We start from the raw sequence: 13,098 nt of genomic DNA on the forward strand, positions 1-13,098 counted from the left end.
GCTGCAGCACCTCTGCCCACGCTCGCTGACAAAGCAGGCAGTACCCAGCCTACATGGAGTCTGTGGAGGTAAAACTGTCAGCTCAGAGAAGTGCTTGCAGCAGTACGTGCAGCACATGTTCCACATGTCTCCTTCTCTGCATAGTAATTGCAGGATGCAACATCCTTTTCGCTGTCTCCCATCGGCAAAAATCCCCCTGTTGCCCACTCTTGCCAAGGCAGCACCTCCTTCTGACACACAGGCAGGTGAAAGCTGTGGAATAACATCTGTAAGGCGAAGAGGGGGGAAGACACAAATACCTGGGTCTGCTTTTCTTAGCATGTTTGCTTAGTATGGTGTGAAACCAGGGACAAAAGGGATTTTGAAGGTGCATGTTCTCAGAGTGTTCCCAGAAGTACCTTAAGGCAGCTGTCAGGTAAGGGATGTAAAGAGAATCCTCCATCTCTGCACATTTTCAACCATTTGCCGTTCCTTTCCCATTAAAAAAAAAAATAAATTAAAAAAATGGCAGAGAGCTGGGAGGCAGAGGGAGTGACAGGTTTGAAGCCACATCTGAAACGTGTAGCCACTGGTGAAAACCTCGGGAGCAGAGATCCAGCAGGACAGGGAGGCAGGGTGCTCCGCCGGGGAGCAGCTGTGCAGGAATTCCTCGCCTTTCCCTGGCACTCCCCAGGGTGCCATTGGTGCTCCCCAGGGTGCCAGCACCCCGCACACCAGCCTGACACAGATCAGACCAAGGCTTCTGGTGGCCTTCGAGTAATGCCACGGCAGCCTGTGCTGCAAAAAGACACATATGAGGGCATCTCACATCCGACACCTTGTGCAAAGGAGGAGAAGAAACCCACAAAGAGCAATTGTAGCTCTCCTCAATGCAGACATGTTCTGCAGGGCTGTGGTGAACAGCAGCAAACCAGCGAGGAAGGGAAGGCTGCAGGTTGGCAGCAGCCCGCTGCCCGGCGCGCGTCTCCCTTCCCCAAGGCAGCTGCCATCGGGACCTGGGAGTGGGAATTCCCACAAGATTTAAGAGGAGGCCACCGCTTAGAAGCTTGAGTGGAGACCTAGACTTTGGTCCGTGGGGATTTCTGCCTGGGAGCAGAGATGGCTCACAGAATCTTCATGGTTGGAAGGGACCTTTGAGATCATTGAGTCCAACCATCAAAAAAACCCAACAAAACAAACAAAAAAAACCCCACTCAACCAACCAAAAAAACAAACCACCCCCCTACACCATACCCACCCAAAGAGAGACGAAAACCAAGAATCCCGAGCACTAGAGCATGCCCTGAAGAGCCATGTCTACACATTTCTTCAGTATCTCCAGGGATGGTGACTCCCCCACCTCCCTGGGCAGGCTGTTCCAGTGCCTGACCACCCTCTCAGTAAGGTAATTCTTCCTAATATCTAATCTAAGCCTCGCCTGCTGCGACTTCAGACCGTTTCCTCTGGTCCTGTCATTATTCACTTGGGAGAAGAGGCCAACCCCCACCTCTCTACCCTCCTTCCAGGGAGTTGTAGAGGGCAATGAGGTCCCCCCCTCAGCTGCCTCTTCTCCAAACTAAACATGCCCAGTTGGTGTTCCTCTGCGCTGGTGTGCCAGGGCAGGAGAGGGTGGGGATGGTGTGGGCAGCAATGTCGTGCATGAAATAGCACCCAAGTTGTGCTCCTGATGGCCAGCAGCTCCGCTACGTGGTCATGTACCTGCCCCAAGGTCCCCACCATGTGTCCCCCCACCCAGGGGATCCCTGCTCGATGGGTGGGAGCTGCCGTGGTGGGGTGCAGACCTGGGCTGTGCTTCCCACGGCAACTGCGGAGCTCTGACATCACAAGGTCCTGCTGGAAGGGCTGCAAGAGCCCCCTTGGCCCTGCTCACACACTCTCACCCTCCAGACCAAGCTCTCGAGGCAATTTTTTTTTCCGCACCCCCCCCGTGGCGAGTGCAGGCTCACACCCTGATGTGCTTTGCAGCACCATGTCCTCCTTGGACGAGCACCTTCTGGAGGTCGCCGAGCGGAATCTGAGGCAGGTGGAGAGGGAGGTGTGGAGGAAAATGAGGAACCTGCGGCAGCAGCTGCAGCAGCTCCACGAGGAGCTGCCCCTCTCCTGCCCATGGTCCCCATGCTGCCCACACCTGCCTGACCTCCTCTGCCCCTTGGACAGAAGGGCCCTGGCCGCGGGGCTGGACTTGCAGCGAGAATTCAGCAGGTAGCAGATCTTTGCCCGCTTTCTACAGGCGTCAGCATCCCCTAAGGCAGGATGAAGGGGGGGGTTGGTACCAGTGTCAGGAGCAGAGGTGGAAATGGATAAGTGGGGTGGGAGAGAAATAGCTGTTTTGGGAAAAAATAGTGGAAAGGGGGATGGGAAGGCACAGCTTGTTCAGCCAGGCAGCTCCTGTGCTGGAAAGGGTTTGAACTATGGTGTTGTGATGTTAATCATCTCAAACTGCATCTAAAGTAGGCGACTAGATCCAAAGGCGTTCAAAAAAGCCCATCTTCAATGTAAATTCAGTTTAAGTCTTTTAAACACATAATTGTCTTAATCAGTAACTAAAATGCACCTGTATGCAGTGGGATGCTGCACTGACACACCACAGACCTGTGTCCCTATTCCTCCGACTGTACGAGGTGGGAAAATAAGTGCCAGGATTTCTACACCTCCATTTTGACCACTGGTGTGACGATTTCATTTTGTTAAGGAGTTCAAGACTGACTCTAGTAAAAACCCAAAGGTACCCTATAGGTAGGGAGTTTTCGAATGATAAAACCGCACCATTTGCGTTAAGACACAACTGAACACTGAGAAACCAGAAGGTCACCAGCAACGGTGGAAGTCTCTTGCTGTATCTGTGGCATTGGTATTTTCTCCCCAAACTCAAGCTTCTGTCTGAGTCCTCATGTTGCACGTGCAGATGATGAGACCTTCATCTTGGCAATTAAAAATGTGACATTTTTGTTACCCAGAGAGCAGCAAGTGTCATCGCACTGTCTGCCACGTGCGTCTCCTACTGGGTGCAATAAAGTTAGAGAAAAAAGGAACAAAAGGCCTGGCCGCAGGTTAATTTTACACTGACCTCAGGAAAACCAAAAGTTGCTGTGAGTAAACTTACCTGGTAACTGCAGCTCAGGCAGGACTGTCCAGCAGCAGATTTCCAATCCCAGGTGTTACAGGACTGGTGTCTGTGTCCAGATTGTCATCGGTGCGCTGGGTACCGGAGCTGGGTGGGTGTAGCATCACTTGCAGAATCACTGCACACCAAAATCCCAGTGAAAGAACGGAAATTCAGTCCAAATGGAAGCTAGGAGGTCTCAGGAAGGGCCGTGGGATGGCAGCACAGTCTCCCTGAGTGCCAGGCTCCCTGGCCCTGCCATGCTTGGGACAACTTGCTGGTTTGAACACAAGTCCACACTGCTCCTGCCTGAAACCACACCACAGCAGGGTTTCAGCCCATCGCACCAGGGAATTCAGCCATCCCCTTCCCACAAAAAAATTCTGGGAAGGACCAGCTCTTCCCAGCACATTTATTCTCCTCTAACCAGCGATATAAGAAAACCCCAAAGGGGTAGGTGAAGGAACCAGCTCTCACAGAGCACAAAAAATACATCCCAAAATCATCACACCAGGCTGAATCGTTGCAGGCTTTAAGTAGGATTGCTGAAATGGGTGTACCTTCCTAATGAACCACTCGTTAGGGATTTCTCAGCTTAGTGGTCATGCCCGTTCCCTCATTGCTTGCCCTATTTCCTCTTCCATCACACCCATTATCTTTTTAATTTGGTACCTCATGTCCAATTTAGCTATTATGATGACCCTTCCATTGTCTACTTTACAAATGGTTTTGAGTAAGAGCAGAGTTGCTGTTTGACAGCATTAGAAATCATTTTAATGGCTCAGTGAGCCTCCAGCCCAGCTCTGAAGGAACATTTTGGGTGTTTTTTTTCTGCCAGATGTGTCTCCTATCCGCTGATTGCTTTAAAAAAAGCTCCTAACTGAAAAATGTGATCTGTTGTAACTATCCATTTAAAATGTAGGGCAGGGCATAAGATGGACACACAGGGCTTCCCGGGTGTGTGTACGTGTGAAAGAGGAGCACTGGCTTCTCTATATTCAGGTGAAAGAAATTTTCAGCTCCGCCATTGCCTTATCCCAAGAGGGGACACTAAAATACTCCTGACTGCTGTGGAATGCAGGTGGGAGCTCCTTCCCACGACGCAGACACCATCTCAAGTGCTGTGCCTTAGCATAAAGATGGATCCCATAGTTTCCTATTTACCTCTCCTGTCCTTAAGGTGGTCCACCCATTCCTCTGTGAGTTGGACTGAAAGGCTGTCCTCTTATTTTTATTCCAGCATGCAAAGAAAACTCAACAGGGTGTTGGACTCTTCCTGTGATGACAAAGTTTTGGCTTTGGTGGATGTGGAAGGTTTTGCCCCCGAGGAAGTCACTGTAACGGTGGAAGATGGGAAGGTGAAGGTGTTAGCAGAGCATGAGGAGGAACGCACCACCTCGAGGGGGAAGGTCTACAACTACAAAAACATCAAGAAGGATATCAGCCTGCCGCCGGGGGTGAGTGAGGACGAGGTGACCTACTCACTGGGATGCAATAACGTCCTGAAGATCAAAACGGAACACAAGCACCACCCTTGTCTCCCAAGGCCCTGAGCCCCAGCAGAGAGCAGCACCCGGGCACGGGGACACATCCTCTGCCACGTCCCCATCAGCTGTAGGTCTGTCCCACCAACTGTGTGCCAGCAGCTCCTCGGGACTCTTTAGAAATAAAAGACAGCACTCCAAGCAGATGTGTGTGAGCCTCAGTTTGAAGAGAATTGGTGGGAAAAAAGGTGGTGGTGGGGGGATACTAACAGGAAAATGCCAAGATGGTTTTGGGCGTACTTGCCTGCGGTCACTTGCTGGGTTCCAAAGGCATGGCTGGAGGCAGCGTGGTTCAGGTTGGGGATTGCTGTTCATACAATCTCACGGATTTTAAAAGCTGAGAGGCACCATTTATGATCAATCAATCACATTTCTATGAGGATCCTTCTCTCAAGCCCACCGCTTCCATTTGAGCTGCAAGATAATTCTAAGAAGAAAACCTTGATAATGAGCAGCTTGAAGGGAAGACCACCACCCACCCACCCCAAAAAAACCCCAAACAACAAACCCTGAGCTGTGCCTGTTGTGTCCTTGGTTTGGTTCTTGCAGAGGCTGCCTGGCCGGGAAGAGCCAGGGTTGAAGGACAGAGAGCTTTTCCTTAGAAGACGCTGGAACTGTGGTAGAGCGCTCACCAGCAGAGCAGGGGATGACTAAAGTGTTTCCTGCTGTAGGAATCAATAGCTCCAAACTAATAAGAAAACGTTTCTCGTGTTGGAAGAGGAGGGAGAATTGTCCATATAATTTCTTCAAGATAATGAATGCATTTAAGGTCCAAAGTGGGACCTCACGTAGCCACAGCCCTTGCTCTCCCCGAGCACAGGGACTGGTAGGATGGGGGTGACACCAAAGGACAGCCAGACAGGGGGACTGTATTTGCTGCCCTGGCCTCAGCACTCGGGCAGCCACTCCTGGGGGAAGCGGGGTTTGTTTTCTCTGCAGAAATAAAATATACCTGACACCTGCATTTGTGAGCCACCTGGGCAAGCCGTTTCTCCAGTGAGCACCACCTGCTTCAGGCTTCTTCAGCCCCCAGGGGTCAGGGGGAGGAAGGTTCCCACATTTTTTGGTGGCACGCTCCCCTGTAGCAGATTTTCTGGTGGGGAGCACAATGCTTGAGGTTGTGCTGTTGCAGAAAAGAACCTCTGACATTAACTAACCTGCAGGGGAGAGGGTGGGCAGGTGTGCTGCCCGCTTGAAACCCCTCAGAAGTGGCAAGTTGTCCACCTGCCATTAGCCTGGCTGAGAAATGTAGCTGTCATCTGTCACACGGGGGGACCCCAGCCCTCACAGGACCCCCGTGCTGCTGAGGCAACACACCTGTGGCAGCTGAGGGGGTCCCGGCACTGAGGGCTCCCACCCACTGCTGTAATGGGGGTATGTCCCTGCAAACACTCATGCCTAGAGAAAACAAAGCCAGTCCTTTATTTTCAGCCTGCAAACAGCCAGCCCCACTTTCACAACTTATATTCATGATATGAAGGTGGTGAAATCAGAGGGGACAGGTTACAAAGTCAACGTCTGTGGGCACCACAGCTGGGGGAGACCCCTGGTTCCACAACCCCCTGTTCCTTTCCTCCCATGTGAAGCAAAACCGTTCCTGTCCATGCATTCAAAGGACTCAGAGCAGCCCCCTGCATCGATTTGGTGCCATTTGGACCAGGCTGGAGAAGTCATAAGCACTTTGGCCTCCTCTCGAGTGAGCCCAGCCACTTTAGGCAGCTCACTACAAGTATCTCCCCCAAGTCACCAGCACCATGAAACAGCTCCTGCAGTCAAATGTCCCGGCAAACAGTTGAGGATCAGTTTGGCTTGGCTGTAACCAGCTCAGTAATTTAACTTCTATGCAAGAAATGAGCTGCTTCGGGCATGTTTTCAGCATCCAGCTAGCACTTGAGAGCTAGCTGATAACAAATGTTAAGCTTTATGAGCTTGGCGTGCAGCTGGGTCAGTACAGAACCGTAGAGCCATGGAATGGTTTGGGTTGGAAATGACCTCTGAAGATCATCCAGTCCAATCCCCCTGCCATGGGCAGGGACACCTCCCACCAGACCAGGTTGCTTGAAGCCCCATCCAGCCTGACCTTGAAAACTTCCAGGGATGGGGCATCCACAGCTTCTCTGGGCAACCTGTGCCAGTGTCCCACCACTCTCATAAAAAAATTGTTCTTCCTTATATCCAATCTAAATTTACCTTCTTTTAGTTTAAAACCCCTTGTCCTGTCACTACAGGCCTTGGTATATAGTCTCTCTCAATTTTTCTTATAAACCCCCTTTTTAAATTGAAAGGTCGCCTGATTCTGCTGCTGTTGGTTGAGAACATTAGGAAATAAGCCATACCTCAACCAGGAGGCTGCAAGGGAGCCTCCTGTGAGAGCAGATGGCAGGGACAGGGGATGCTACAGACCCCTGGAGAAGACCACCTTCTTATGAAGCAACCCACTGAGTACTAAAACTGAAACCCCTTTGGGATACAGTCTTCTCACTTTGTAACTATTTCTACAGAAGCTGTCCAAGCGTGCAGAGGAGAAACTGTATTTCAACACCTCCCATCCACCCATGACTTCAGACTTGCAGAGTGTCTCGAGTCCTGCAGCGATCACAGGGCTGGCTATGACTGCTCTCCTCCTATTGCTCATCCTTTAACACATCCTCTTCACACTTTGTTCCTAAATTAAGCTCCTAACACCAAATTACACTCTTGAGCAGTGAGACTTTATTGAAAGATGTGAGTTAACTCCCAGATTTCAAGACTAGAAGGCACTGTCAGATCATCTGGCCTGATCTCCTGTCATGTTATCTTCTACCACAAATAAACTGCCCAAAGTCTAACTTCCAGGACGGCATCTAGTCTTTGTTTGAAAACTTCAGGAGATAAACTCCCGCAACTCTCTTTGTATATTGCTCCAATTGGTCATTTCCTTGTAATTACATGTCATCCCTTTTAACTAACATCAGATTGTCTGGCATCATCACTTCTTTATTTTTTTTTTCTCCTCTGCCAGATGACAAAAGCCCTCAGAAGCTGACTTTGTGGTAACTCAGTAACAGCTATGAACTTCTCCTACGTTGCAAGCAAGTCACTTTTCAATCTTGAAATTCTGAAGTTTCTCATTGCAAGACCTGTTGTCCAACTCTTTAACATTTTCAGCTCTTTCTTGCCACCTTGTCCAAGTTTTCGGTGCCCTCAGAAAAGGTGGCCACCAGGACTGGCTGCAGTAAGTCCCTCTCCACCCCACCAATACAGTATATGGAGGCAGAAATGCTCTTCCCAAGACAGAAAGGCCCCTGTACCTTTCTGATGATGCATTGCATGAGGTTCTCCAGCCGGATGGTCCTTTCGCCCTCAGCTCTACAGCTCGCTGAAGGGTCCCCCCTTGGCAGGTTGCAATCTGGGCAGGCAGCCTGTGCTGCTCCTCCTCATGCTGCAGATGTGGAGAAGGTTGGTGTGACAGCCCGGGGGACATGAAGAAACATCCAGGGGGAAGCACACTTCAGTTATTAAAGGAAGATTTAGGAAAAAATTGCTTGGTTTCATTTTTTTCTTACAGTTATGAGCCACAAATAGCCATTTTTCCCCCACTGATTAGGACTCCTACAGTTTAAATTCAAAGAGGACTTGCAGGGTGAGAGGCACATCTTAGGGAGCATTCTGAAGAAAATTTTTAATTCACTTTATATCCCGTGAAATGCTAGTCTGGGCTTGTAGGAGCATCTTTAGGACCTTTTCCATAATCAAGCAAATCACTCAAATAGTCACTTAGTTTTGTGAATACCTACATCCTGTAAATACACTGGGACATACCCCAAAGCGCTCTCAAAATTTGTACCCTCCAAATACCACTTAGATGAGAGTTTGCTAAGTGAAAATAACTAGAAAATTACCATTAGCTCAGCAAGATGTGCTCACATCAGCATCTCCCTAAAAGAAATTCCTTTGCCACTAGGTGGCAGATTTATTATTTTTTTTATATATAGTTCACCACTGTATAACTTCTGTCTTCTGTAAAAGCCAACCCACCCAAGGTGGTGTTCCAAAGCACTCAGGCTGGCGTGTGCTGCAGCTGGCATCCTGTTTGCAGTGTTAATAGCAAATGGAGAGGAGGGCAAGAGTTAGAGCTGTGGCTTGTGGCCCTGGGCATGCAGGAGCCCTCGCGACACACCACCATCACATCAGGTTTCTGCACTACATTGTATTGACCTTCGATCCTGCAGCTATTCCCCCGGGGAGAAGAAACAAGATTCATTTGCTTCAGCAGCCCAGCCCTGCCACAGCTATTAGCCTCGAGAGGGATTTCAGGGTGTTAATGTGTTCTTCAGCATATTGTTGCACCAAATTATTTGGGGGGCCAATTTTGACCATCCTCATATAGCAAATACCCTCTCTGAATTCCCTGGCATGACGAAGGTGGTTGAGAGGGTGACTTGGCTCTGTAAATATAAACGTTAGTGCATTCTTGAACTCTAGCCTTATCGGGGCATTTATAAATAGCCAGAGCCCCAGGGAATTTGTAACAGGAGGTCACCTGAGGATGCTGGCTCCGGGCATCTCTGCGGTCATGGGCTTCTAGGGGATTTCCTACAGCCAGGCAGTGCTGTGTGGGCCTCCCGCTCTCTCTGCGGGCAGCGTTGGCACGGGAGGGATGCTCCTGCAAAGGATCAAGCTGCTGCCTGAGGTGGGGTCCAGCCCCCCCCTTCACACCTCCCCTCCTCATCCTCCCAGCCCCGCACAGCGAGGCAGCCATCATCAGGCCAGCCATGTGGGGCTGCCCTCCGCTGCACCTCCCCTTCATCCACCCCTTTGATTTGTGCCCACGGTTAAATTTAACCATTCTCCCTGCTAAGCCGTTTGGCACCTCCCGTCTCTTAGATAAACATCCCGAGCCTGTCTTCTGTCATTTTCCCTGGAGAAAGCACTAAGGGTTCAGAGAGCAGGACTCACGGCTTCGGGTCTGCCTCTGTAGGGAAGACTTGGTGGATTTGTTGTCACCCTGGATCCTGCACTTGCCACCTCATTAATAATCGTGCACTGGATTTAGGTTAGGACTAAGCGGATCCTTCCAGCACGCTCGTGTGACGGTCGAGAAGCTGCCACCTCCACGAGCGTGGGGCACTGCCCTTGATCCTCCTCTTTCACCCTGTGGGTCCCTTCCCTGCTCCCTTGAATAAACAGTCATTTTTCCATCTCTGGCTGTTTTCTAATCCCCACTGCCATCCCATATATCCCCCTCCACTTCAGTTGCTGTAGGTCAGGCCTTTCTTTTGACAAGTGATGTATGGGGGTTTCTTCTTCTCTTGAAAGATGGAGCCCTTTGCTAGGGCTGAAATCCCAGTCTAGGTGAAAAAAAGCTTTGCTGTCCCTGAGGTTATCCTCTCGATTGCTCTATTACGTGTAGGTGAAACCACGCCCATGTAATTGTCCTTCTTGATTTCAACATTAGTTACAAATTATAGAAGGTCTCTCAGCTCTTTGGTCACTCATGCTGGTGCCTAATATGGGGTGTTGCATGTGGTCTTTAAAGGCCTGCAAGGGACAATAATGCTATAATTTAAAAAAGCTATGTCATCGGGAGGGCAGAGACACCAGGAGAGCTCACAGCAAGCTCACAGCCCAGCGAGAGGGCAAAGAGCTGCCACCAGGACAGACCCCAGCTGGAGCCCAGAACTTGTGAGCAGGGAGGGAAGGCTCCGTGCTCCTGCAGGGAACAGAAAAGGGACAGAGAAGAGGAGGGTTTGGGGCCAAGCAGGCGCACTGAAGACACTCGAGCCTGGGCACAGACCCCACCAGAGCATCCCCAAGTTGCTGCAGAGCCTGTTGCCTCTTGCTTAAACCAGCAGTGACATCCACACTGAGCAGCAGCTCCCACTGTTCTGTGAGTGTCTTGGCTTCTCCCTCTCTTTTGGTCACCTGCTAGAAATGCTTAGATATCAGCATAATCTGCAGGATGCAGTAGAGGTGGCTGGGGTAACAGATGTGAGGTGTGAGAACAAGCTGGGAGTAAGGAGCACGTGCAGAGAAATCATTCAAATCAAGGAGGATCCTTCGGTGGGGAGGCAGCAGAAGAGAATGACTGAAACCAGCATGCTCTGCAGCGGGCAATAAAGGCAGAATGTAGCAGCTACCAGTCGTGCAGCCTTACGGGGGTTTTGCTGACCATGAAATACAGTAAGGCTGCAGGACATGAAAGAGAGGAAGAAATAAAAATGCCAGCACTTGGGGTCCATTCAGGGCAGGTCCTCAGCACTTTCTATTCCCACTAAATTCCCTGGGCAGTAACTGCACACAGCAGAACTGCACCGTTACCGTAGACACCCGCAAAGCTCATTCCCTTGGAGAAATGGAGAGATATTTATAGGCCCAGGAGTGAGTGTTCCTGCTCGGAGCCAGGTGCACACACACAGCATGCAGAGAGGCCTGTGCCTGCGGGGCTGCAAGCGCAAAACTCTATCATCTTGGGGAAAGTGTCAAAAATTCGCCTTCCCCAACCATGTCCCCATGCCCCTTCCTTGGCTGCTCGGTGTCCCTAGAGAGCCAGGCACCTCGCTCAAAACCCAGGGCTGTCACCCGCAGAGATTTATGGATATTAATGCACCAGCGTAATGGGATCCTGACCTCAATATTTAAAAATAGCCCAAGGGACTGGCCCACATAAACTCCAAGCCTTCCAGTCTAGATTGGGTGCCCGATTAGCACGATGACATTTCAAATGCGGTGCAGCTGGCTTCCCGATACCGTGGTGGGTTTCTCCTGGGAGGGGAATGCGAAGTGAACACAAAGAATGACACTTCACATTAGATTAAAGCACCGAAACACTGGGGGAAGCACTCACTGGTTACTCCCCAGAGCAGCCAGTAAAGGAGTAGGAGCAGTGCCTGTACTGTAGTATTGTTCAACCATTTCTGTGTGCTTACTGTCCCCAGCAAACAGAGCCACGACATGGCAGAGGGTCAGCACAAAGGGAGGAGCAGTAAATACATGGGTAAGCACTGCCCAGGCTGTGGCCCCTGGGGCTGGGCATCCCACCAGCTCCTGACAGAGCTTTGTACAGGCTGCCCGTGTCCCGGGGGCTGGGGTCCTGCTCCTGTGGCTTGAGCCCTGCCTTCCTGGGACCTCCTGGGAACTGGCACTCATCCTCCTGGCTCTTGGGCAGGGACAGGGCAGGGATGCTCCTCCAGCACTTTCCAGGTTTTGCACCCTCGGTGTTGCCAAGCTCCTTCAGCGCTGGCCCACCTGGGGACGTTAGTGATGAGAAGAGGAAGTTTCCTGCTCCCGGGTACTCGCTTTGTGTGGCCGCAGGGTTGGGTACCACACCGGGAGTCCACTCAGCCTCCCCTCCCGGGGTGCCTGCAGCCTGCTGTGGAAGTGGGATTGCAATGCAGCCAGGAAAAGCCTGTGCAGGGAGATCCCAGCAAGGGCTGCACAAATAGCCTACCCCCAAAACAGGCCTTGGAATATATCTGTAAACAAATCCAGGCTGAACCAAAAATACTTCACTCCTTTGGCAATCTCTCCTCACTAGAGCACAGCAAGATCCCACATTTTTGGCCAGCCACCCATATTCAAGGGTAAAAACAAGTCCCAGGGACTTCTTCAGTCCCTGGTAGAAAAGTCAGTGGCCCAGAGCCAGACCAGGGAGCGATGTGAAGGCAGGCAATGACTGGCACATGCGACCAACAGCTTTGGTGGGATTTCCCCCTGCTGATGAGGTGTCGCAGCAGTAGTGGACATCCCTCACCAATACTAGAGTCCAGCCTGGTTCATCAGTTGACCTGATGGTGCCTGCTAGTCTGAAATGCTCATTAGCTCCTCCTGAGCATCCATCCCTCCTGGGGCAGTCCCACCGCAGGGCGTAGGAAGGAGCTCCCATCCATCCCTTGCCAATGACAGCAGTAGCTTGAATCCCAGCACAGTTCATTTTCTGTAAGGGAACTTTTGTCTTTTGAATCAGAAATAAACAAAATTACAAAATTACTAGCTAAGCACTTACCTTCTTGCAAATCAGACTCTCAGGATCTGTGCAGGAGCATCTCCTGATGACACCCCAGAGACCTGACTTCATCCACCCCATCGTGGGGGCTGGCCTGGAAGAGAAGGGGACCTGGGCTTTCCACTTAAATTCTGGACCCCAGCTCTAGTTGGCTTTCTAGAACTCAGCTCATTCTTTCTGACCTATTAACAGCTTTCTGCCCATCGACCTCTTCCACTTCCAATTTGCGAATGAAGAGCAATTTGCTTCCAACGCTTCATGGGGGTAGACCCATGAGATCTGGCAGAAACAGCAGCTCATCCCTTACATTCATTATACTGGAGCAAAGTATCACAAATAACAAATAAGGAGATGAGCTTACCTCTAATAATCTAACATTTTTAGAGCATTCCTTTGATTATTACAGAAGGAAGGGTAACTAAATGTGTTTGAAGAGACAGAGGCTCCCTCCCCTGCCTAGCATTAGC

General features: G+C 50.7%; 1 protein-coding gene across 1 annotated transcript; it reads left to right on the plus strand.

Annotated features, from left to right (window-relative positions):
• The first annotated feature begins 2,121 nt into the window (after positions 1 to 2,121).
• ODF1 (outer dense fiber of sperm tails 1) lies at positions 2,122 to 4,776 on the plus strand. Its single transcript, XM_014965285.1, has 2 exons — positions 2,122 to 2,202; positions 4,344 to 4,776. Exon 2 carries the CDS (start codon positions 4,345 to 4,347, stop codon positions 4,654 to 4,656), a length of 312 nt encoding a protein of 103 aa, XP_014820771.1. The 5' UTR covers positions 2,122 to 2,202; position 4,344; the 3' UTR covers positions 4,657 to 4,776.
• The last annotated feature ends 8,322 nt before the right edge of the window (positions 4,777 to 13,098 follow it).

The sequence above is a fragment of the Calidris pugnax genome, unplaced genomic scaffold (genome assembly GCF_001431845.1).
Source record: "Calidris pugnax isolate Ruff unplaced genomic scaffold, ASM143184v1 scaffold41, whole genome shotgun sequence".
Taxonomy (NCBI): domain Eukaryota; kingdom Metazoa; phylum Chordata; class Aves; order Charadriiformes; family Scolopacidae; genus Calidris; species Calidris pugnax.

Bases quoted from the DNA above. Each gene is read 5' to 3' on its own strand.
- ODF1 (XM_014965285.1), top strand. From the start codon at position 4,345: ATGCAAAGAAAACTCAACAGGGTGTTGGACTCTTCCTGTGATGACAAA.